Source organism: Hypomesus transpacificus, unplaced genomic scaffold (assembly GCF_021917145.1).
Source record: "Hypomesus transpacificus isolate Combined female unplaced genomic scaffold, fHypTra1 scaffold_225, whole genome shotgun sequence".
Classification (NCBI taxonomy): domain Eukaryota; kingdom Metazoa; phylum Chordata; class Actinopteri; order Osmeriformes; family Osmeridae; genus Hypomesus; species Hypomesus transpacificus.
Window position 1 is genome coordinate 3112 of NW_025813760.1, and position 22967 is coordinate 26078.

Consider the following 22967-nt stretch of genomic DNA (forward strand, 5'->3'; position numbering starts at 1 on the left):
TAATGTTTTACAACGTTATCCAACTGTTTTTTTTTGTCTGCTTAGCTCAGGACCAAAAAAGGGTCATTCAAATATAAGATGTGGGGAATATGTCGGCAATATTAACGATACGTGTATTATTAATGCCCGGTAACCCCTTAACTAATTGGATGTTCTTCAGCTTATGTTGTCATGAGTGTCTGGCAGTCCAGAAATAAAAATCGGTGTGGACAGCAAAAATATGAAGGCAGGAACCGTTGTATTGTAATACTTGTTTTGTATGATCCGGCTGGAAAGGGTTGAACACATTTCACATGAGTATAATTGCATAACGCTAGACTACGAACAGGATCCTTGTGATGGAGGCTAGTTATGTCTGGGACAAGTATTTGGAACTAAGTTTTGTTTGTTTTAACTCAGAGCTTAGCTCTGGACTTCTTTGGTCTCAGTGGGGTTAGTAAACCAAGTGCTTCCTGTATCACTGATCATCTTGACCCTGATGTGTTTCTGACCTGTCTGGATACAACCACAACACACTGATACAAGTGAATGGAGGAATTTATTCAATGTTGAATTAGTCTTCGTCCTTGAAACAGGTTCACCCCCGGGTCAAGTCTGTTCCAGGGATGGAGCTCTCCTTCTACGCAACAATACTCACTGAAAGAGGAATACATGTGCTAAAGTCAAATATATACACTCATAATGTCACATTTATACAAAGACTGATGAAAAGACCACTTACTTGTGGGAACGCAGATGTAGGTCACATCCAGGTATTTGTAGGTTCCAGGACAGGGATCAGAGAACACAGAGTTGGAGGGATCAGAGAACACAGAGTTGGAGGCATCCAGAGAACAGCTTGTCTTTCCATTGCATCTGGGAAGGTGGAAGGAGCAAAATAAGTGTGTGTGCGAGAGAGCGTTTGTGTGTGTGTGTGTGTGTGTATACACGCATCTTACATGGTAGCCACCATCTGGAAGGTTGTGGAAAAGATGCAGTCGGTCTTGCGAATCTGATTGGCTGGATGACCAGATATGCAGGTCACACTGTCTGTGCGTCCATAGTTAGCACTGACCACCTTGATCAGAGAACTCCCTGGAAACAGGAAGAAGCTAATACCTCTTATGCTCACTTACTTTTGATGAAACTTGTAGTTTAAGTGTGAAACTTTAACAGTATAGCAGGGCATCAGTATAATTGTAATAGTTGGTAATATAACAGTATAGCAGTTTAACAGTGTAGCAGTAACAGTGTAACAGTAACAGTATGTAACGGTGTAACAGTAACAGTATGTAACGATGTAACAGTAACAGTATGTAACAGTGTAACAGTAACAGTATGTAACAGTGTAACAGTATGTAACGGTGTAACAGTATGTAACGGTGTAACATACCACAGTTTAGGGAGGTCGTCTGACCTTCACAGATGACTGTCGTCACTGAAACAATAATAGTTCAAATAGATGTCAGTGCCAGGGGTATACACTTATACACACACAAACACAATACTAACTTGGGGGAATGCAGGTGTAGGTGACATTCAGGTATTTGTAGGTTCCAATACAGGGATCAGAGAACACAGAGTGGGAGGCAACCGGGGAACAGCTTGTCTTTCCATTGCACCTGGGAAGGTGGGAGGAGCAAAATGTGAGTATATGTGTGTGAGTGTCTGTGTGCGTGTGTCCATGGTGTGTGTGTGTGTGTGTGCGTCTTACATGCTAGCCACCAACGGGAAGGTTTTGGGGTTGATGCAGTCGGTCTTGCTAATCTGATTGGCTGGACGACCAGAGATGCAGGTCACACTGTCTGTGCGTCCATAGTTAGCCCTGACCACGTTGATCAGAGAACTCCCTGGAAACAGGAAGACAATATTACCTCTTATGCTCGTTTACTTTTGATGAAACTCTCTTGTTTAAGTTTACTCAGTGTGAAACTAACAGTAAAGCAGAGCAACATTATAACAGTACAAGTATAACAGAGTAGCAGTACAATGAACACTCCAACAGTATAACTAACAGTGTAACAGTATAGCAGTGTAACAGTGTAGCAGTGTAACAACATACCACAGTTCAGGGTGGCCTGCTGAGCTTCACAGATGTCTGTCGTCTCTGAAACTGTACAAATAATAATTGTCAATGGCTTACACATTTACAAACAGACTTTCACAGATGTTTGTCGTCTCTGAAACAGTAACAGTACAAATAGATGTAATTTTCAAATGCCTACACATTCACATAAGATCTTCTCAGATCACTTATCTCTGAAACAGTAATAGTTCAAATAGGTGTCAGTGTCAACAGTTTACACACACACACACACACACACACACACACACACACACACACAATACTAACTTGGGGGAATGCAGGTGTAGGTAACTTTCAGGTATTTGTAGGTTCCAAAACATGGATCAGAGAACACAGAGTTGGAGGCAACCAGGGAACAGCTTGTCTTTCCATTGCACCTGGGAAGATGAGAGGAGCAAAAAATGTTAGTATATGTGTGTGAGAGTGTCTGTACGTGTGTCCATGGTGTGTGTGTGTGCGTGTGTGCGTCTTACATGCTAGCCACCAACTGGAAGGTTTTGGGGTTGATGCAGTCGGTCTTGCTAATCTGATTGGCTGGACGACCAGAGATGCAGGTCACACTGTCTGTGCGTCCATAGTTAGCACTGACCACGTTGATCACAGATCTCCCTGGAAACAGGAAAACGTTATTACCTCTTATGCTCGCTTACTTTTGATGAAACTCTCTAGTTTAAGTGTATGCAGTGTGAAACTAACAGTAAAGCAGAGCAACATTATAACAGTACAAGTATAACAGAGTAGCAGTGTAATGAACACTGCAACAGTATAACTAATTGTGTAACAGTATAGCAGTGTAACAGTGTAGCAGTGTAACAACATACCACAGTTCAGGGTGGCCTGCTGAGCTTCACAGATGTCTGTCGTCTCTGAAACAGTACAAATAATAATTGTCAATCGTTTACACATTCACAAACAGATCCCCACTAGGACTTTCAGGTTCTTCTTTGTTTTACCTGCTCCTGTAGACATGCAACATGCCAGCACTGAAACAGACACAAAGACCACAAACACAATCTGGCAGTTTAACAGTGTTTTTGATAGTGTCACATTGTCTGTGGAATTGCTTTTGTATTATCTCTACATTTCCATAATGGGAGCTTTATAATAATCTAACAATGAATCCATTCACAAATCTAGTTCTACAACCTCAAACACAGACGAGCTTTAACAAAGTGAATATAAACTAGTCCTTCAGCTCTCCAAGGAGCTGCCCCCCTCCCCAGAGAGACCAGATACTTACAGATCAGAGCACCCAGCCTGAGACGACGACTCATGGTGTTTCTAGATACGAATAACAACTTCACATCAGACAACTCATTTTATAGCCTAAGATTCCCACTCATGAACAAATAGCTAAATAAATCACCCACTTGGCAGCTGCATGTGTTGGATATGTAGTGTTTAACTAGTCATTGTGTTTATAAAGGGTAGGTAGTGTTTGATCAGTCATTGTATTCATAGTATAATACAGATTTCCATAGCAATGCGGAAGACACTATATATCCGCTGAACCCAACGATGCAACAGCCGTGAATTCTTTTCCAACTGCTTGTCGGCAATAAACAAATGGATGAATGATAACTTTCATACATTAAATGAAGACAAAACTAAAGTCCTACTATGTGGCCCCAAATCCAAAAGAGAGATGCTAACTAAGAATCTAGGAGGTTTAACCCCCTGGCTTAAACCAGAGGTGACAAGTCTTGGTGTAATCCTGGGCTTGAATTTCAACTCTCACATTACAGTTTTTTTCTCAATTGCTAACACACATTTCTTGAATTTGTACTGTGTTTTCTCTATACTCTAAACACACATCTTCATATTTACACTGGCCAAACCCTTGACTTTTAACCCCAAATCAAACACTGTTGTCAAAACCATATTATCTGTCCTAAAAACCTAACTTTGCATTCAAAATACACACACAACCCTCAAATACATTCAACCTTCTGAATACACTTTACGCACTGCTGGGAGGAATTGAAAACACTATCATAAAACTTTTTCCAAGAACCATTGACTATAACGTGTCCCTGAATTGTTCCACCTTATGAGTTTGACATGATGTAAATCATAAAACTTAGAAATACTGCAATTGTCCTTCTAATAGGGTTTTTTTCTATTTACATTTTACAGAAATTGATTTGAGAACTTGATTTGTAACAATTGTGGCAATTTCCTCACCATATTAGCTTCGGTAAACCAGGCGTGGGAGGAAATTGCCCAGCCCTTTACTGCTGGGCTGGGGAAGAGAGCATCAATGAGGCACACCTGTTGCTCATCAACCACACTCCTGGTGAGTACCAAAGGGGACAAAAAGGGGTGCTTTTATCCAAAGCGACTTCCAAGAGACAGCTTTACAAAAGAGCATAGGTCACTGATCATAACAACGAGGTAGTCCCAAACATTGCAAGCAGCCAAAACATGAAGCATACATTGTGAAAAAACTAAACAAGTGCCAAAGGGAAGACCCATAAGAGTATGCAGTTATACAAGTTACGAATTAAAACAACATGAACCACAAAAAGTGCAGGACTGTACCTGAAGAAGAACAATCAACAGTAAAATATTTCACAGCGAGTACAAGACTTAACTTTGTTATAACTAACCTACAAGAGCAACAAGTCACTCAATAAGTGTCATTGTGATCCTGGAGGAAACTAACATCAGGTCCAGCCAAGCATTCCTAAGTGCCGTTGTACTCCCGGAACAAGTGTGTCTGGAGCCTTTTCTTGAAGATGGGGAGACAGTCAGTGTCCCTGATGGAGGTGGGGAGCTGACCATTGGGGGGCCAAGTTACCCTCATGTTTCTCCCTTCAACTCAGTTTAGCCCATAAAACTACTGTTAGTGATGATTGGCATGCATGCATACAAAATTGTATTACAGTTTTTTTCAACTGCTTACATACAAAATCATTACTTGTCACACAATTTCTGAAACCTGATACTCAAACACCAGAACCACTCATCAAATCAGCAAAAGCATACACACATTTTTGGCCTTGATTCAGTTTTCTATTTCATTAAACACTTTTTGCAAAACACAACATACAATTCTCCACGTAACACAAACAATTCTAACAGGAAGCATCTTGATTTCCTTTTTCAAACACAAACAATCAAAATGCCACACTAATTCATCAGTGCCTCACACTAACTCCTCACATGTGCAAACACTCATTGCTTTACTCAACACTAATCAAGGCTTTAGAATAGATAAACGATTTTTTTTAACCTTATAAGATATCAAACTGTGAGAGACCACAAACATGAGGACAAAAAATCCTAGATTCAGCCGTTTTGCTCCTACAGTGTGTGGTGTGTGCCATGATTTGACAAAGACTAGCACACCACACACAAACAGATGTCCAACCAGTGTACCGACTGTTAACACAAGAAACCTCGCAAAATCTGTTGAGAATAAAGAATAAGCATGGCAGACTATTTGCAGGAAGAAATTGCAATGATAATGTTTGGAATTATTTTCACAGAAAATTAACAGAAAAAAGAAAAGGGTTTGCTGTTGCCACATATCAATTCCATTAAATTTTGTGTTGCGCCGTGACTCCGTTTGTTATGCTTCTGTATTCTCTCAGCTTGCTTTCTGATTGGATATAGACCAATTATCACCCTACGTCACACATCTGTCAAGCAGGCTCAACTGCGCATGTCGGTTGCAAAAGACGAACTTCTTTACTGTAGAAATTATAACAGGTATGTAACAATTTAGAGTAATATGTACGTTAGAACATGATAGCTGTTTCAGCACAACACACGGTATCGTGTACAAATACATATATTTTAGCACCCATGCATCCATTGACTGCAGTGCACTGCATGATTAGTCCCAGTCTGGTGGATTACTGTATCATACTGTGCAACAGTACAGTGACTGTAAGAGTAGTCATTCACACCATTCCTTTGGATAACTGTAATCATGTTATTCCAAATTTTTGAAAAAAGATGGGTTTTGGTTTCTGTCCTACTACACACGGTTGATGTATTTATTTTCTTTCATACTGTGTAATACTGTTTTCACAACCACAAATGCTTACAGTAAAAAAACAGGTTTCAATTTTGTTTTCATGTTTACCATGAATTTTTCAACATCTCTGCCATTTGCTTTCAATCTTGTACAGAAATGTACATAGGAGCTCATGAAAGAAGAGTTTTAGGTTTTGAATAACTGTGTGTATATGATATATCAAAAAATGTAATATTATGGCAAAGGTGTTTGCAACATAAGACAAATGTTTGCTTTCAAAACTCGTTTGTGAGATTTTGAATGCAGTGCTTCATTTTACAAGAGAAGTGAGGGATTTTGCATTTTGTCTGCAGTTCTTGGAGTTTTGAAAAAAAGAGGACGAGTAAAAAAAAACATATGTGTGTAATCATTTGAAAAAACCGGGAGCGTAATTGACAAAGGTAGCATCACCAATCTTCTTATGACTGCTTCTAGTGACCTCTAAAAGGCCTGCATCTGATGATCGCAGTACTCTAGCTGGTGTGTAGTTAGTAAGAGAGTTAGCAATGTAGCTAGGGCCTTGTCCGTCTAGAGCTTTGTATGTGAGGAAAAAGACCTTACAGTAAAGTCAATTCTGAAGGTAACAGGGAGCCAGTGTAAAGCTGAAACAAGCTGAAACAGTTATTATGTGTACATTAAAACATGTTTTAACTATAGTAGATTGTTACTTACCTGTTATCATTTCTACAGTAAAGGTTCAAATTATACCCACCACTGTAACACATACATATTTTGTGTGTAAGCAGTTGAAAAAAACTGTAAAAGGAAAATGAATAGGTGTACTGTCAATTTGCTCTGCTCACAAGTCTTCCTGTTAAATAAACACTACATTTAATATGAGTCTACATTTTGCAAAAGCACACTAGGTTAAGAAAACAAGATAATTAAGGATGTGGTGTAAATGGATACATGTATTCAATATTTAACTAGTCTTTGTTATTGGAACAGGATTACATCCAGGTCCTGTTCCAGGAATGGTCCACTTCTACAATACTCACTGAAACAGAAAGTGTGCCAGAGTCAAATACATACACACATAAACTGATGTAAAGATAACTTACTTGTGGGAACGCAGATATAGGTCACATGCAGAGATGTGCGTGGGTCACACTGTCTGTGCATCCATAGTTTGCACTGACTACGTTGATCACAGAACTCCTTGGAAACAGGAAGGGTTTAACTCATACGTTCTTAATATGAATGTAACTTTTGAATGCAATGAGAAACTAACAGTATGGCAGGACAACAGTAAAACTGTAACTGTGTAGTAGTGTAACAACGTACCACTGTTCAGGGTGGCCTGCTGACCTTCACAGATGTCTGTCGTCACTGAAACAATACAAATACTAGTCTGTTGTTAACACATTTACAAATAGGTTCTTCTGAGTTTTACCTGCTTCTGTAGACATACAACATGCCAGCACTGAAACAGGCACAAAGACCACATTCACAATCTGGCAGTTTAACAGTGTTTTTGAAAACTGTCACAGTGTCTGTGGAATTATGCTCGTATTATCTTTACATTTTCATAATGAGAGCTTTATAATTAGTCTAACAATGAATCCAGTCACAAACCATAATCTAGTTCTACAAATTCAAACACAGACAAGCTTTAATGATATAAACATAAACTTGTCCTTCAGCTCTGTAAGGAGCTGCCCCCCTCCCCAGAGAGACAAGATACTTACAGATCAGAGCACCCAGCGTGAGACGAGGACTCATGGAGTTTCTAGATACGAACAACAACCTCACCTCAGACAACTTGTTTTATAGAGGCTGAGATTCTGACTGATGAACAAATAGCTAAATGAATCACAAAATTGGCAGCTGCATGTGTTGGATATGTAGGTGTTTAACTAGTCATTGTGCTTATAAAAGGTGAGAGTGTTTATGAAAGGTTTATAAAAATTAGGTGGTGTTTGATTAGTAATTGCATTCATAGGACTGCCAAAAGTCTGACATTGTGTGCTTTGGATTGCTCTTTAAAAGGCTTGAGCTCATCATTGGTTCTGAACTGCTCTGAAAAAAGGTCCTGAGCTTGGGTTACATTTTATTTGTAACTTTTTATTTATATTGGGAAACCACAAAGACTGTGGCTCGAGATTTCGCAACGACTGCGGCTTGTGTTTTCTGGATTACCGCAAAGACTGCGGCATATGTTCAGAAGGGTTTTCTTTTAATTTTCTTATTACTTTCATTACTGATAAGATAGTTTTTATAGATTTTATGTAAAGCACTTTGTGCTGCAATCCGTGCATGAAATGTGCTATATAAATAAAGTCTTATTAGGGTTCCTCCTGTTTTTGTTAGTATTCTTATTATTATATTTCTCCATTAAATGGCTCAATAGCTCAAAAAGTCCTTCGGACGATTTTTTCAAATTTGGCCCAATGATACAACAGGTCACTCACTACTCCCAGACGGCTCGTGGCCCACGTATACCCATCGGTGGCGCTATAAACCACGCCCAAAGTCTATGTGATTTCCCCAGCGTCCCATTACCACAAAATGCCTGAAGATTGCTATACATGCCTTATTTCTCATGGGGAACAAAAAAGCCTCAAGGATCCAAAGCTAATACTTTGCCCTTTCTGTTAAAAAATCTCAACAGTTGATGTGTAGTAGAGGGGATAGAGAGGCTGACATGCAACCACATGATCTTGAGTTTCTAATCTCCAATCAACCTGTTGTTTGCCAAGCATGAATTGTTTTTGGTGTCTTGTTGTCCAACTTTTGACCTTCTCCAATATACATTTTCATAATATTTTGCCATTTTGAGGAGGAACCCACATCGCTACTTGCAGCTATATTTATTATTATTATTATAGTGGGCAGCAAAGGTGTGTAACTCTTAGTCTGAGTTTCCCAGACATGGATTTAGCCTAGTCCTAAAGGAAGAGAAAAATGAAGATCTCCATTGAAAACGTTTTCAGTCTAGGACAAGTATGCATCCATGTCTGGGAAACTGGGTCTCAGTGTTTGTTTTCCAGTTCCTGATACTCGGTGCCAAACCTTTGTGATTCTCTGACGCTGAGTCCTGTTCCGCCGGTGTTGGATGAAGTTACAGATCACTTGAATGCAGCCTACCTGGAACCTGAAACTTCCTTTATTTCCTGGTTTCCTTCAAAAATAAAAGTCCCACACTTGGGTTCAACATACTCAAGGCAGTATCAGAAGGTGAGACTCAGGTCTCACCGGTCTGTCCCATTTTGAGATCCGGAAAAAGCTGGATGGTCTTCATCAAGACTTTTCCTGAGTATCAACAGTTTTGATATGATATAAATTAAACAAAAGAGCTACACCTGCTCCAATTTTTGGTTTGTTAATTGTAGATTTGCACTGTTGTGTCAACTGTATCACAAAAAATCCACATCACAGATTAATTTCTATTAAATCGTATTGTTCCGTCTGGTCTGTTATATTTCATTTCATTTAGTCATTTACTAGACCCTCTTATCCAGAGTGACTTACAGTAAGTACAGGGACATTCCCCCCGAGGAAAGTAGGGTAAAGTGCCTTGCCCATTGGCACAATGTAATTTGGCACAGCCGGGAATCGAACTGGCGACCTTCAGGTTACTAGCCCAATTCCCTAACTGCTCAGCCACCTGACTCCACCATATAGACCAGCATTTGGGCTGTGTTTATTTGATGTGGACACCAGTCAGTGTACTCTGATGTGCTCATGTCTGTATCTATTGTTAAATGTGCTTTTCTTACAATGACTATTTGCACGGGAGTCTTCTGTCAGTATTTCTAAAGTAAACTGAGCTGAAGGGAGAAACATGAGTGTACCACTCGAGTGGGAGCTCAGATCACGTATCAGGGTCATATCAGGACATATTACAGTATCAAATAGGTGAGAGCACCCAGTGTGAGACGAGGACTCGTGGAGTTTCAAGATATACTAACAACCTTGCAAGACCACGTCTGTTACATCAAGGCACATGGCAAATCCAATACAGTCCACAAGGAATGTGCATCAAAATCAGGTTAGATAAAATAAAAGGAAATACAAATAATATAGGCCACCTACAGTTCAGGCCCATCGGATATACTTGTGGTATGAGAAGTGGGACTAAAAAGGGTGCAATATTGAAATAAGAAAATCACCTGCTCAGCCAAATTGTATTTAACATGTGATGATTGTGTTTACACATTAGGTGTTTCTTTCACCAAAGACATTCATTGACATTTAGTTTTTTCTGTTGAGGCTAGTGCTAATAGAGCCTAAATTAGGAGAATAAAATTGAATCTAAACGTTTCAAATCATTTCCGCAGAATTTGCAAGAGGGGGTTGACATCATGGTTGTGACAGGGAATATTAACATAAGTGTTTAAAATATTAAAAACAATACAACTTTCCAGACCCCGTCCAACACTGATGCACTCTGCAGAGGTGGGTTGTGGCAAGGAGTTCTACAGTCTGACATCACGGGCACTGCATAAATACTGACGTGTAATGTAAGATTCATAGTATTGCCATGAGTTGGCTCTGAAGAAACTACGGCTCTGAGGTTGGCCTGTGCAGTATGTTATCAAATAAGGGCCAAACATATTTTGCATCTGTAGGAAATATTTGCATCTGTAGAAAAGTTTTGCAACCTGAAATATCATTTGTAATCTGTAAATATCAGATTGAGACTGCAGTAGCGAGAGCGGTGACAAGCACTGCAACAGATATCTTGATAATGGCTGCCTGTGTGTCATCAAATTAAAATGACCAACATCTCAATCACCGTCTGCATCACAGACATGGGCACTATTCTACTATGAGCTAAAAAGGACAGAAGATCACTTGAAATCAGTATTTGGACATTTAAATTCCTAGAAATAAACAGACTAGTTAAGCATATAATGTATTATTTATTTAGTGTATTGTAAATATGCTTGGGAGATTTGAAAAAAATGTATGTTCTGTCCCAGGTGGTCTGTGGTGGTGAGACAGTGGATGAGCTGCACACCGACCCATGGTGTGTTCCCAGAGGTGAAGGGGAGGGGCTGGACCACTGCAGCCAAGGGTGGAGCAGAATTCCCTCCAGAGTGGGCAGGTCTTTGCCAAACCGCCTCCTTCTGTAGGTTCACATCTTCTGAAGAGAGAAAAGGAAAGAGAGAATGACAGATAGCAGAGAATATGACAGAGGTGGAGGGGATTGTGGTCAGCTAGTTAAAGACAATGTGTGTCTCGGGTGAGTGTGCATGTCATTTCCTGCGTGTGGATGCGTGTCTTACGGCTTGGAAATCCCTGGGAGATATCTTCGGCTTAATCCTCTAAGAGATGTCTTCCTCTCTCCTGGTGTTACGTACACCATAGGAACATGTGTGTACTGTATGTATGTAGTGGTGTGTTGGTCTTCCCTTCTGTTTCTAGCATCATCATTCTGGTGTCCATTTTCCATGGACTTTTCAGCTTCATTCATCTCTGTTCAGCATCATTCACACGTCCGTTTCCATCCAATCTGGTGTTCATCAGGCTCCATAAGAACCTTGTTCCAACCTTCCTTTGGCAGCTTTTCTGGATCCAGAGTCTGTGGTCTGTGATCTCTAACAGTTTTCTACAGGATTTGGTATTATTCCAGACATGGGTTTGTGAGTATGAACTTGTAAAATCACTCACCTTGACCTGATCCTCAGGGAGATATCTTCCTCTCTCCTGAAAGGGGGAGGGGGGGGGGGCTGTCTGGAAGGCGACGGGGGGAGAAAGGGACAGTGGGGAGGTCGGGAGGACGACCGGGGGGCAGGGACGAAGGCCAGGGCAGTTCTGGAGGCCGGCCAGGAGGCAGGGTGAAAAGCCGGGGCAGCTCTGGAGGCAGACCTGGAGGCCGTCTGGATGCGCAGAGGTGCTCAGGGGGTCGGTGGTGGTGACCAAGGCTGGGCTTCTTATGTGCACCGAGCTCTGGGGGTGCTGGAGTCGGCCAGGACTCTGCCGGGGGCTCAGGAGGAGCAGAGGGCTCGGTGCTGGGCAGCACGGGCACCAGGACTCTGGGCAGCATGGGCACCAGGCCTCTGGGCAGCACGGGCAGAGAGCCTTCGGGTAGCACAGGCAGAGGGCCTCTGGGCAGCACAGGCACCAGGCCTCTGGGCAGCACGGGCACCAGGGCTCTGGGCAGCACAGGCAGAGGGCCTCTGGGCAGCACAGGCAGAGGGCCTCTGGGCAGCACAGGAAGAGGGCCTCTGGGCAGCACAGGAAGAGGGCCTCTGGGCAGCAGTGCTGTATCACTGATTTCTGGGATGGTGGACACAGCATGGGCCCTGGGGAGAGCAATATTACTCACTCATGGCCTTTCTCAGAATCAATGCTTCATCTGAAAAATCAGCTGATGAGGTTCAAAGTTTAGGAGGTTTCCCACTGACCTGCCAAGTTCTGTCTCCCTTTCCATGTAGCCCTGCTTCTCCTCTGGGTCCTTGTCATGGTCGCATCCCACTGTCAGTAATAGGGGATGGACACAAAAGCAGGGAAAAGCAAGACAGGATTAAAACAACAAAGTAGTTATTTATCAACCTCTAGAAAGGGTGATTGGAATGAGACATAGGAGTGCAGGGAGCCTCGAGAGGCCAAACCAAGACCAGAACACACACCCACGGAGACAGACAGAAAACACGGGGGGCAAGGAAGACCAGGAGAACTTAAACTGGTGCATGGCTGTGACCGTCTGTGTTTGTGTGTCTTACCTCTTCCATGTGTACCATGTGGGGTCATTGTTGTGGCAGTGGTGCTTTTAGGGGACACCTTGGGGCTCCTGGTATCTACCCTACACCTCTTGGTGTTGCCCTGGGACAGGGAGAGGGAGGACGAAGACGAGGAGTCCTCAAGGGACAGTGCCGTCGAAGACTCCCCCGAATCCTGTCTCTCTTCCAGCTCTCTCTTCCTCTCCCCTCCTCTGCTGCTCTCTGCATCTCTTCTTTCCTTTCTCTTTCTCTTTTTCTGTCTCCCTGCTTTCCTCTCCTCCTCTGGATGCAGCCACGGGTGGAGAAGGACTTCCTCTAGAGTGGGCCGGTCTTCGGGGCACTTTGCCAAACACAATTTCAGCAGGTTTTTACATTCTGGAGAGAGAAAGAAAGAGAAAGAGATAGATAGCAGAGAATATGAGAGAAGTGGAGGAAACTGTGGTCAGTTTGATACAGACAGAAAGCATGTGTGTGCCTCTGTGTGAGTGTGTATGTTTATTTTTCTCGTCTGCGTGTGGATGGGTGTCTTACGGCTGGAAAACCCATCCATGGTAGGGATAGGATCACAATAAAGGACCTGGTCGGGTGTGCGAAAGGGGAATATCCCAGACAGCACGTTGTATAACAGTACCCCCAGCTGCCAGACAGCGGATGGAACCGCCTTGTAGGAACCATGGAGGTACCATTCAGGAGGGATGTACATTTTGGTCCCTGACACACACACACAAAACAACCTAAGTTAAACCGCACATGGAAGTGTGTGTACGTATGTGATTGGGTGCAATCGCAACTGAGTCCATTCTTTATTTCCGCTCAAGTCCTTGTGTTTGTCATCATGGTAAATCTTCGATGATATATTGCTTTTTAATATCGATGGGGGGGGGGGGGGGGGGGGCAGAGACAATACAAGAGTAGGGAATCGTACCAAGGAACTCGGTGTAGGGTGCTTCTTGAATAATGCAGCCACAGCCAAAGTCCAGAACCCTAATCCGTGGAACTGCAGATCCGGTCTCGACCAGAAGGTTCTCTGGCTTAATATCTCGGTGGAGGACACCCCAAGAGTGAAAATTGACCATGGCCTCAACCAGCTGCCTCAGAATGATCTACAGAAAGAGAAAGAGACCGAGAGAAAGATGGAGGACAGTTGGGAGAGGAGGGGCAAATGGTGATGAATGTTGACTTTCACAAATAGCTCTTTGGAGGTGGATGGCTGTGATGAACTTGTCTGCACACACTCACTTTGGCCTGATCCTCTGGAAGACATCCTCCTCTCTCCTGGATATAGTCAAACAGTTCCACGGCGGGTACAGGCCTCTCCAGAACTATAATGAGCTCTTGGTCCAGCTCGTACCAGTTCAGCAGCTCCACTGCTGCCTGACCGTCTCCAACCCTGGCCTCACCCCTCAACTCCTCACCCCTGGCCTTCTCAGCCATGTCTGCCCCACCCTGTCCTACAATCAGTAGGAGCACCACCTCCAGGGGGAGCTGGCAGAGCTTCCCACGCAGGGTCTTAAACACAGAACACAGACAACCAGTTAGAGTTCATGCTGCAATAGGGATGTTATCCATTGGAAGACATGGATGACAGATAATTCAGAATGAGAATCTATAATGGAATATATGAATTGTAAAAGTGGGATTGGTCCACTCACCACAGTTGTATTTATCACCTTATCAATGGGAACGTGCTTGACTGCCACCTATCGAAAGAGACGGGTGGGGGGAAATACAACATGTTGATTTATAAAAATGATATACTGCTCTGTGTGTGACTGTGTGTATATTTTTGTATGTGTGTGTTATGTCATTCGTACAGGCAGATTGTCATCTATACGGAGTCCAGCGTAGACTGAGCCGAAGCCACCTTGGCCAAGACAGCTCAGTTCCACGTACTTCTCCTCAAACGATCCTACAGAGTACACACACACACATTCATGTATAATGAACATTTTGGCCTATCCATCTATCTCTTTTTTTCTGTCTTTATTATTATGTATGTTTAAATCTAGCTACCTCAGCTATCGTCTTTAACTATGTTGTTACTATATGCATCATTATGTACCTATAGTCATTTCATTGAATGTTTTGTGTTCTACAATATTCTAAGGCATTTGAATTTTTTTTTACAGCAGTTAATATCGTCATACTCACTCATGTTTCAAGGTGGGGGTGCATTGATATACACGTTATTGTGATATCATTACTATCTATTGAGTTCATGAACATTTAACTTTTTAAAAGCAATGTAGCATTGATCTGCAGTGAGATTGTAAAATGCAGACATGTATATTTTTGTAGAATGTGTATGCTGTTGTCATGGAATCATTATGATGTCAAATATGTAGAATTAGCCTTGTGCCTCTTGAAACATGGGAAATTCAATAAGATCCACAAGAAAGTGACATTCACATCAGGTTAGACAATATTGTAAAACACAAAACAATCATATAGGTACCCTACAATCCAGCTAGTATAGAATAGCATAGATTCTATAGCATAGAATATATTAGTTCAATGGTTGTGCCATGAGAAGTGGGAATAAACAAGGTGCAATATTTTTTTACATAAAACTCAGACAAATTAGTAGCCAAAGTATTTAACATGTACTAAGCTCCTTAGCTACTCTTTTTTCTCCTCCCAACCTTTTTCTTTTTATCAAAGTGTTTTTTACCTTGACACTTTGTGTCAACACTATCAGACTCCTAAACCACACAATAGTTCATATTTTTGTATGATGGTTTGGTGGTGATGGTGCGATGACGGACTTGACACTCATAGTGAAGTTATCATGTTTTTGTGGTTTTCAAGTCATTTTAATTGTATGATGTATACAAATGGTGTTTAGTGTTTTCTAATAATGTACAAACACTAAATGTGACATGGCAGAGTGTAAATCAGATGGTGGTGACATGTGATGATGTTGTACAATATTTGAAGGCATTTGAAAAATACTACAGCAGTTAATATTGTAATACTCACTCATTTTGAGGTGGTAGAGTGCATTGATTTGCAGGCTATCGTTGAATAATTATTATCTAGTAAGTTCATAAGAAAACTGACTAGAAATGTAGGCTACTTCAAAAAGTTTGCAGCAATGATCTGCTGGTTTTAAAATGATGCACATGTACAGCTTTGTGGAACTGTATGCTGATGTCATTAAAATCTATTATGATGTCATAATGACAGTATCACCCACTATCAGCAGTGATTGTTATAGTGCATGTCGGAGAATAGCACGGACACATGCTTCAAACCGCAAACGGGAACGCGCGCCACTGTGCGTCCTTGAGAACTGTAAATCGTATAATTTGGCATTTTGTCTTTAGCCTGTTATTGTATTAGTCTACCTTTCTCTATTTGTGTCTATTTGTTCACTTATTGCACTTTACACATGCCATGCTCTGCACCTCTTGCTGTTTTTCCACTTCTGGTTAGATGCTAAACTGCATTTCGTTGCCTCAGTTACTGTACTCTGTGCAATTACAATAAAGTTGAATCTAATCTAATCTATAGTTGTTGCAAATTTAAATTAAGTTAACTGGTGATTTTCGTTGTATTCTTCACCTGCTAGCTAAATTGCAGGTGGCTGTTGATTCGATAGCGATTGCTGAACGCCCCTTATGCTGAAGTAGTTACACTGAATTAAGATAATGCAATTAATAGTGGGTTTACTGTTATGTTTTGCTACAAAATGCTTAGCCTATATGTCAAGATCAAATTAAGCAGACAGTGTAGGCCTACACGTGCTTTAGAGTGGCCTACCTTAATCGATAAGATAGGTTAATGGCCATTTCCAATAAGTTGTTATGTCCATTATTAATTGGCAGCATTTATGCCATTTAGAACATACTTTGAGTGGAAGGAGTGTCTTTAAGTAGCCTTAACCTTATTGCTTTAGGGGAAGTAGGACGAAAATATATGTAATATTACATATTACACAGTAGACTATTACATTACTGTAACTTGCTCCAAAATATAGTGAACTTTGTTTCCACCTACAAGACAAAACATATCCTGAGAAAAGTGGATTTTGAGGGGTGAAGCTCAATAGACCTCCATTCATTCTGCACTTGCCCGTGAGCGCCTTCATAAGGAACCATATTGGAATTGCAACCAGTTCAGAAACCGGAAGTGTTCCCGAGAGTGCAAGTTCTCCCCTAATTAGATGTTCTGATTTGATTCACCACCACGTTGTACTGCAATGGTGTAAAAAGTACACGAGAATCATTGAGTAAAGTAGAGATACTGTTAAAACTTTATTTTTTTTAACATAAATTGCGTTTTGCAACTACAAATCTAATGTTTTACAACGTTATCCAACTGTTTTTTTTTGTCTGCTTAGCTCAGGACCAAAAAAGGGTCATTCAAATATAAGATGTGGGGAATATGTCGGCAATATTAACGATACGTGTATTATTAATGCCCGGTAACCCCTTAACTAATTGGATGTTCTTCAGCTTATGTTGTCATGAGTGTCTGGCAGTCCAGAAATAAAAATCGGTGTGGACAGCAAAAATATGAAGGCAGGAACCGTTGTATTGTAATACTTGTTTTGTATGATCCGGCTGGAAAGGGTTGAACACATTTCACATGAGTATAATTGCATAACGCTAGACTACGAACAGGATCCTTGTGATGGAGGCTAGTTATGTCTGGGACAAGTATTTGGAACTAAGTTTTGTTTGTTTTAACTCAGAGCTTAGCTCTGGACTTCTTTGGTCTCAGTGGGGTTAGTAAACCAAGTGCTTCCTGTATCACTGATCATCTTGACCCTGATGTGTTTCTGACCTGTCTGGATACAACCACAACACACTGATACAAGTGAATGGAGGAATTTATTCAATATTGAATTAGTCTTCGTCCTTGAAACAGGTTCACCCCCGGGTCCAGTCTGTTCCAGGGATGGAGCTCTCCTTCTACCCAACAATATTCACTGAAAGAAGAATACATGTGAGTTAAATATATACACACACAATGTCACCTTCATACAGAGACTGACATAAAGACCACTAACTTGAGGGAATGCAGGTGTAGGTAACATCCAGGTATTTGTAGGTTCCATAACAGGGATCAGAGAACACAGAGTTGGAGGCATCCAGAGAACAGCTTGTCTTTCTATCACATCTGGAGAGATGGGAGGAGAAAAATGTGAGTGTGTGAGAGAGCATGTCTGTGTGTGTGTCTTACATGCTAGCCACCAATGGGAAGGTTGTGAGATTGTGTGTGAAAAAGTGTTTGTGTGTATGTTTTCTGTGCCTTACAAGCTAACCACCAATGGCAGTGATCTTGCAGTGTTGATGCAGTTGGTCTTTCTAATCTGATTGGCTGGACGACCAGAGATGCAGGTCACACTGTCTGTGCGTCCATAGTTAGCACTGACCACGTTGATCACAGAACTCCCTGGAAACAGGAAGTTATTACCTCTTATGCTCGCTTACTTTTACTTAAACTCTGAAGTTTAAGTGTATGCAGTGTGAAACTAAAACAGAATAGCAGGGCAACAGTATAATTGTAATAGTATAGCAGTATATCAATGTAGCAGTGTAGCAGTAACAGTGAAACAGTAATAGTATATAACTGCATTACAGTGTAGCAAAGTAGCAGTGTAACCATGTAACAGTGTAACAACATACCACAGTTCAGGGTGGTCCGCTGACCTTCACAGATCACTGTCTTCTCTGAAACTGTAATATTACAAATAGATGTCAGTGTCAACTGTGTATATTCAAATACACACACACACACACACACAAACATAATACTAACTTGGGGGAATGCAGGTGTAGGTAACATCCAGGTATTTGTAGGTTCCAGAACAGGGATCAGAGAACACAGAGTTGGAGGCAACCAGAGAACAGCTTTTCTTTCTATCACATCTAGAGAGGTGGGAGGAGAAAAATGTGAGTGTGTGTGTGTGTGAGAGAGAGAGCATGTCTGTGTGTGTGTGTGTGTGTGTGTGTGTATGTGTGTCTTACATGCTAACCACCAATGGCAGTGATCGAGCAGTGCTGATGCAGTTGGTCCTTTTAATCTGATTGGCTGGACGGCCAGAGATGCAGGTCACACTGTCTGTGCGTCCATAGTTGGCACTGACCACGTTGATCAGAGAACTCCCTGGAAACAGGAAGTTATTACCTCTTATGCTTGCTTACTTTTGATTAAACTCTGAAGTTTAAGTGTATGCAGTGTGAAACTAAAACAGAATAGCAGGGCAACAGTATAATTTTAATAGTATAGCAGTATAACACTGTAGCAGTGTGGCAGTAACAGTGAAACAGTAATAGTATATAACAGCATTACAGTGTAGCAAAGTAGCAGTGTAACCATGTAACAGTGTAACAACATACCACAGTTCAGGGTGGTCCGCTGACCTTCACAGATCACTGTCTTCTCTGAAACTGTAATATTACAAATAGATGTCAGTGTCAACGGTGTATACACAAACACACACGAACACACACGCACACAATACTTACTTTTGGGAACGCAGATGTAGGTCACATGCAGGTATTTGTAGGTTCCAGGACAGGGATCAGAGAACACAGAGTTGGAGGCAACCAGAGAACCGCTTGTCTTTCCATTGCATCTGGGAAGGTGGAAAGAGCTAAATAAAAGTGCCTGTGTGTGTGAGGTTGTCATGTGTTCGTGGTGTGTGGATGTGTCTTACATGGTGTATGTCTTGTTCGAACTCGGAAACGGTGCTTCAAACCCGCTTTTCCAACCATCTTACTTGCTAACGTTCAGTCCGTCGACAACAAAATGGATGAACTTAATGCCCGTGTCAAATTCCGACAGGACATCAGGAACTGCTGTATACTGGCGTTTGTCGAGACCTGGCTGTCTCCGGAGATCTCCGACATGGCGGTTACACCGTCGGGATTCACCATATACCGCCAGGACAGGACAGCTGATTCAGGCAAGTGCAGGGGCCGAGGGGTCTGTGTTGTGGTTAACTCTCTCTGGGCTACGGACGTAGCAGTACTAGCATCTCTTTGCTCTCCGGTCCTTGAGCTGCTAAATGTAAAAATCAGACCCTTCTACCTGCCTCGGGAGTTCACTGTGGTCGTCATGAGTGCAGTCTACATCCCCCCCAGGTAGACAAGGCCGCTGCTTTGGATGAACTGTATGGGATTATCAATGGAAAATGTGCACCCAGAGGTAGCCTTCATTGTTGTTGGTGATTTCAACAGAGCCAACATGAAGAAAGTCCTGCCCAAGTACTATCAGCACATTGACTTCATCAGACGTGGACACCAGACCCTGGATTCTTGTTATACAGCATTCAAGGGCAGCTACAAACCCCTCCCCCGCCCTGCTTTTGGGAAGGCTGATCACACCTCCATTCTTCTCCTCCCTGCATATGAACATAAGCTAAAACAGGTCAGACCAGTTGCGAGGTCAGTTTACCTATGGAGTGATGAAAAGGTGGCGACCCTCCACGACTGCTTTGACACCACTGATTGGCTAATGTTCAAGGAGGCAGCAGATGGGGACATTAACGAATACATGGACACTGTTTCCAGCTACATCCAACACTGCATTGAAGACGTCGTCCCCGAGAAGATTGTCCGGTCCTTCCCCAATCAGAAGCCCTGGGTTGATGCCGCGGTCCGGGCCAAGCTGAGAGCCCGGTCTGTCGCCTTTAACTCTGGGGAGCTTGATCAGTACAGGAAGGCCAGATACGACCTTCTGAAGGCCATCAAAACAGTGAAAAGGGCTTACAGGACTACGGTGGAGTCCAGCTACCACGGCTCTGTCCCCAGGCACATGTGGAGTGGACTTAAAGCCATTACAGACTACAAAGGGAGAGGCTACAGTTAGACCCAGTCCTTTGTCCCACTGCCAGACGAGCTGAATGCCTTCTACACTGGCTTTGAGAGGGACAGCGACCCCCCTGCAGTGGAGCTACCTGGAAGCCTAGCCAGTGGTGTGACTACATTCTGCATTCTGACTGGTTGCATCACAGTGTGGTATGGGAGCTGCACAGACAGGGACCGCAAGGCCCTACGTAGTGTGGTCCGTTCTGCTGAGTTCATCATCGGCAGGAAGCTCCCAGCCCTATTGGACACCTACCACACACGTTGCCTCAGAAAAGCTGGCAGGATCCTAAGACACCATTAACACCCATCCTTCAGTCTTTATAGCCCGTTGCCTTCTGGCAGGCGTTACTGCAGCATTTGGTCTCGCACACGCAGACTGGTCAACAGTTTCTATCCAAGGGCCATCAGGCTTCTGAATGGACATTGTAATGGACATTGATTCACTTCATACTAGTCACCTTACACACTGTCGCTTTCAGCTACTGGTTGCACTGTAACCAGTAATCAGTAACATTGCAGTATTGTACTTCACTGTACTTCACTTAGTTTAGAATAGGTTTACAGGGTAAGCCATAGGTTATTATGTATATTTAGGGTTTATTATATTGTATTATTTATATTTATTTGTATATTTAGGAGGTTTACTTATTCAGCTTAGCATAGATGTAATTTATGTTATGTTAAGGCCAGGTGCTTGTGTTGTCTTGTCTTAAGAATTTCAGTGCCCAGTCTGACCTTATGTTGTTCTGTGCATCTAACAATAAAAGACTTGAACTTTGTGTATGTGTGTGTCTTACATGCTTGCCACCAACAAGAAGGTTTTGGGGTTGATGCAGTCCGTCTTTCTAATCTGATTGGCTGGACGACCAGAGATGCAGGTCACACTGTCTGTGCGTCCATAGTTGGCACTGACCACGTTGATTAGAGAACTCCCTGGAAATTATAAGTTATTACTTCTTATGCTCGCTTACTATTAATGTAACTGTAGTTTAAGTGTATGCAGTGTGAAACTATAACAGTATAGCAGGGCAACAATATAACAGTGTAAAAGTGTAACAGTATAGCAGTATAACAGTGTAACAACATACCACAATTCAGGGTGGTCTGCTGACCTTCACAGATGTCTGTCGTCACTGAAACTTTACAAATAATAATTGTCAATTGTTTACACATTCACTAACAGATCCTCGCTCTGACTATCAGGTTCTTCTGAGTTTTACCTGCTCCTGTAGACATGCAACACGCCAGCACTGAAACAGACACAAAGACCACAATCACAATCTGGCAGTTTACCTAACAGTATTTTTGAAAAGCGTGTCTGTGGAATTGTGCTCATATTATCTTTACATTTTCATAATGGGAGCTTTATAATTCACCCAACAATGAATCCATTCAGAAATCTAGTTCTACAACCTCAAACACAGACAAGCTTTAACGAAGCAAATATAAACTAGTCCCTCAGCTCTGTAAGGTGCTGCCCCCCTCCCCAGAGAGACCAGATACTTACAGATCAGAGCACCCAGCGTGAGACGACGACTCATGGTGTTTCTAGATATGAATAACAACCTCACCTCAGTCAACTCGTTTTATAGCCTAAGATTCCCACTCATGAACAAATAGCTAAATAAATCACCCACTTGGCAGCTGCATGTGTTGTATATGCAGGTGTTTAACTAGTCATTGTGTTTATAGAGGGTAGGTAGTGTTTGATCAGTCATTGTATTCACAGTGGGCACAAAGGTGTGACTCTCAGGCAGAGTTTCCCGGATGTGGATTAAGCCTAGTCCCAAAGTAAGAGGGTGAGCGGTGGCTGAACGGTTAGGGAATCGGGCGAATACAGTATTTTGCAATCACTATGACAATGTTTTCTTTTACTTTTAACAAGTTTCCTAAACCCTTGACACATTTAGCACAGCATCCGTTTGTGTTGGCTGTACAGTTAACACGTTTTTTGTTGCTTTGACACAAAATGCATAGATTAAACACAAATTTAAAATGCTTGAACTTCTTTTACACACAAGCTCAACGAAGACCAAAACAATAGATTTTTACTGCACAATTGACCAATGCTTTCACACTGTATGTCAGAACAGATAACATTATGTTCAAAACCTAACTCACAGGATTGGCTAAAGTCAAAGTGAACAGCTGTTCATGTTGTGAATTGAAACACAAATATATCCCCTGTATTTTATTCCAAATACTGTAAATCACAGCTGATTTCCAACTAGGAAACAATCATGTGTTGAGGTTCTTTCAATCGCATGACCATATGGTATTTAAGGAGGACCTCTTTGAGCTGATCTTGTGTGGAAAAAGAACAATAAAGAGCAACACAAAGAAAGTAAGAATAAAACCTGCGCGAGGGAGAGGAAGACAAGTACCAGGAC

At 42.0% G+C, this 22967-nt stretch overlaps 3 protein-coding genes and 1 long non-coding RNA gene across 4 annotated transcripts; all 4 read right to left on the reverse strand.

The window, feature by feature from the left end:
• Positions 1-519: 519 nt before the first annotated feature.
• Positions 520-3465, reverse strand: LOC124462549 (L-rhamnose-binding lectin CSL3-like). Its single transcript, XM_047014155.1, has 12 exons — positions 3306-3465; positions 3019-3048; positions 2887-2931; positions 2539-2674; positions 2333-2442; positions 2042-2092; positions 1694-1829; positions 1492-1601; positions 1373-1417; positions 939-1074; positions 722-855; positions 520-636 (listed from the first exon to the last, which is right to left on the reverse strand). The coding sequence occupies exons 1-12, from the start codon at positions 3337-3339 to the stop codon at positions 620-622; spliced, it is 984 nt and encodes a 327-aa protein (XP_046870111.1). The 5' UTR covers positions 3340-3465; the 3' UTR covers positions 520-619.
• Positions 3466-7157: 3692 nt separating this feature from the next.
• LOC124462554 lies at positions 7158-7858 on the reverse strand. The gene is made up of 3 exons (XR_006955461.1): positions 7778-7858; positions 7374-7418; positions 7158-7247 (listed from the first exon to the last, which is right to left on the reverse strand). It is a non-coding gene; the product is annotated as an uncharacterized LOC124462554 (long non-coding RNA).
• Positions 7859-12840: 4982 nt separating this feature from the next.
• Positions 12841-14912, reverse strand: LOC124462556 (serine/threonine-protein kinase pim-3-like). Its single transcript, XM_047014163.1, has 7 exons — positions 14909-14912; positions 14572-14666; positions 14410-14457; positions 13997-14266; positions 13683-13860; positions 13289-13468; positions 12841-12860 (listed from the first exon to the last, which is right to left on the reverse strand). The coding sequence occupies exons 1-7, from the start codon at positions 14910-14912 to the stop codon at positions 12841-12843; spliced, it is 795 nt and encodes a 264-aa protein (XP_046870119.1).
• Positions 14913-17573: 2661 nt separating this feature from the next.
• Positions 17574-22237, reverse strand: LOC124462550 (L-rhamnose-binding lectin CSL2-like). The gene is made up of 12 exons (XM_047014156.1): positions 22085-22237; positions 21798-21827; positions 21666-21716; positions 21375-21510; positions 19234-19343; positions 19105-19155; positions 18733-18871; positions 18524-18633; positions 18391-18441; positions 18019-18157; positions 17772-17881; positions 17574-17690 (listed from the first exon to the last, which is right to left on the reverse strand). The coding sequence occupies exons 1-12, from the start codon at positions 22116-22118 to the stop codon at positions 17674-17676; spliced, it is 978 nt and encodes a 325-aa protein (XP_046870112.1). The 5' UTR covers positions 22119-22237; the 3' UTR covers positions 17574-17673.
• Positions 22238-22967: the final 730 nt, after the last annotated feature.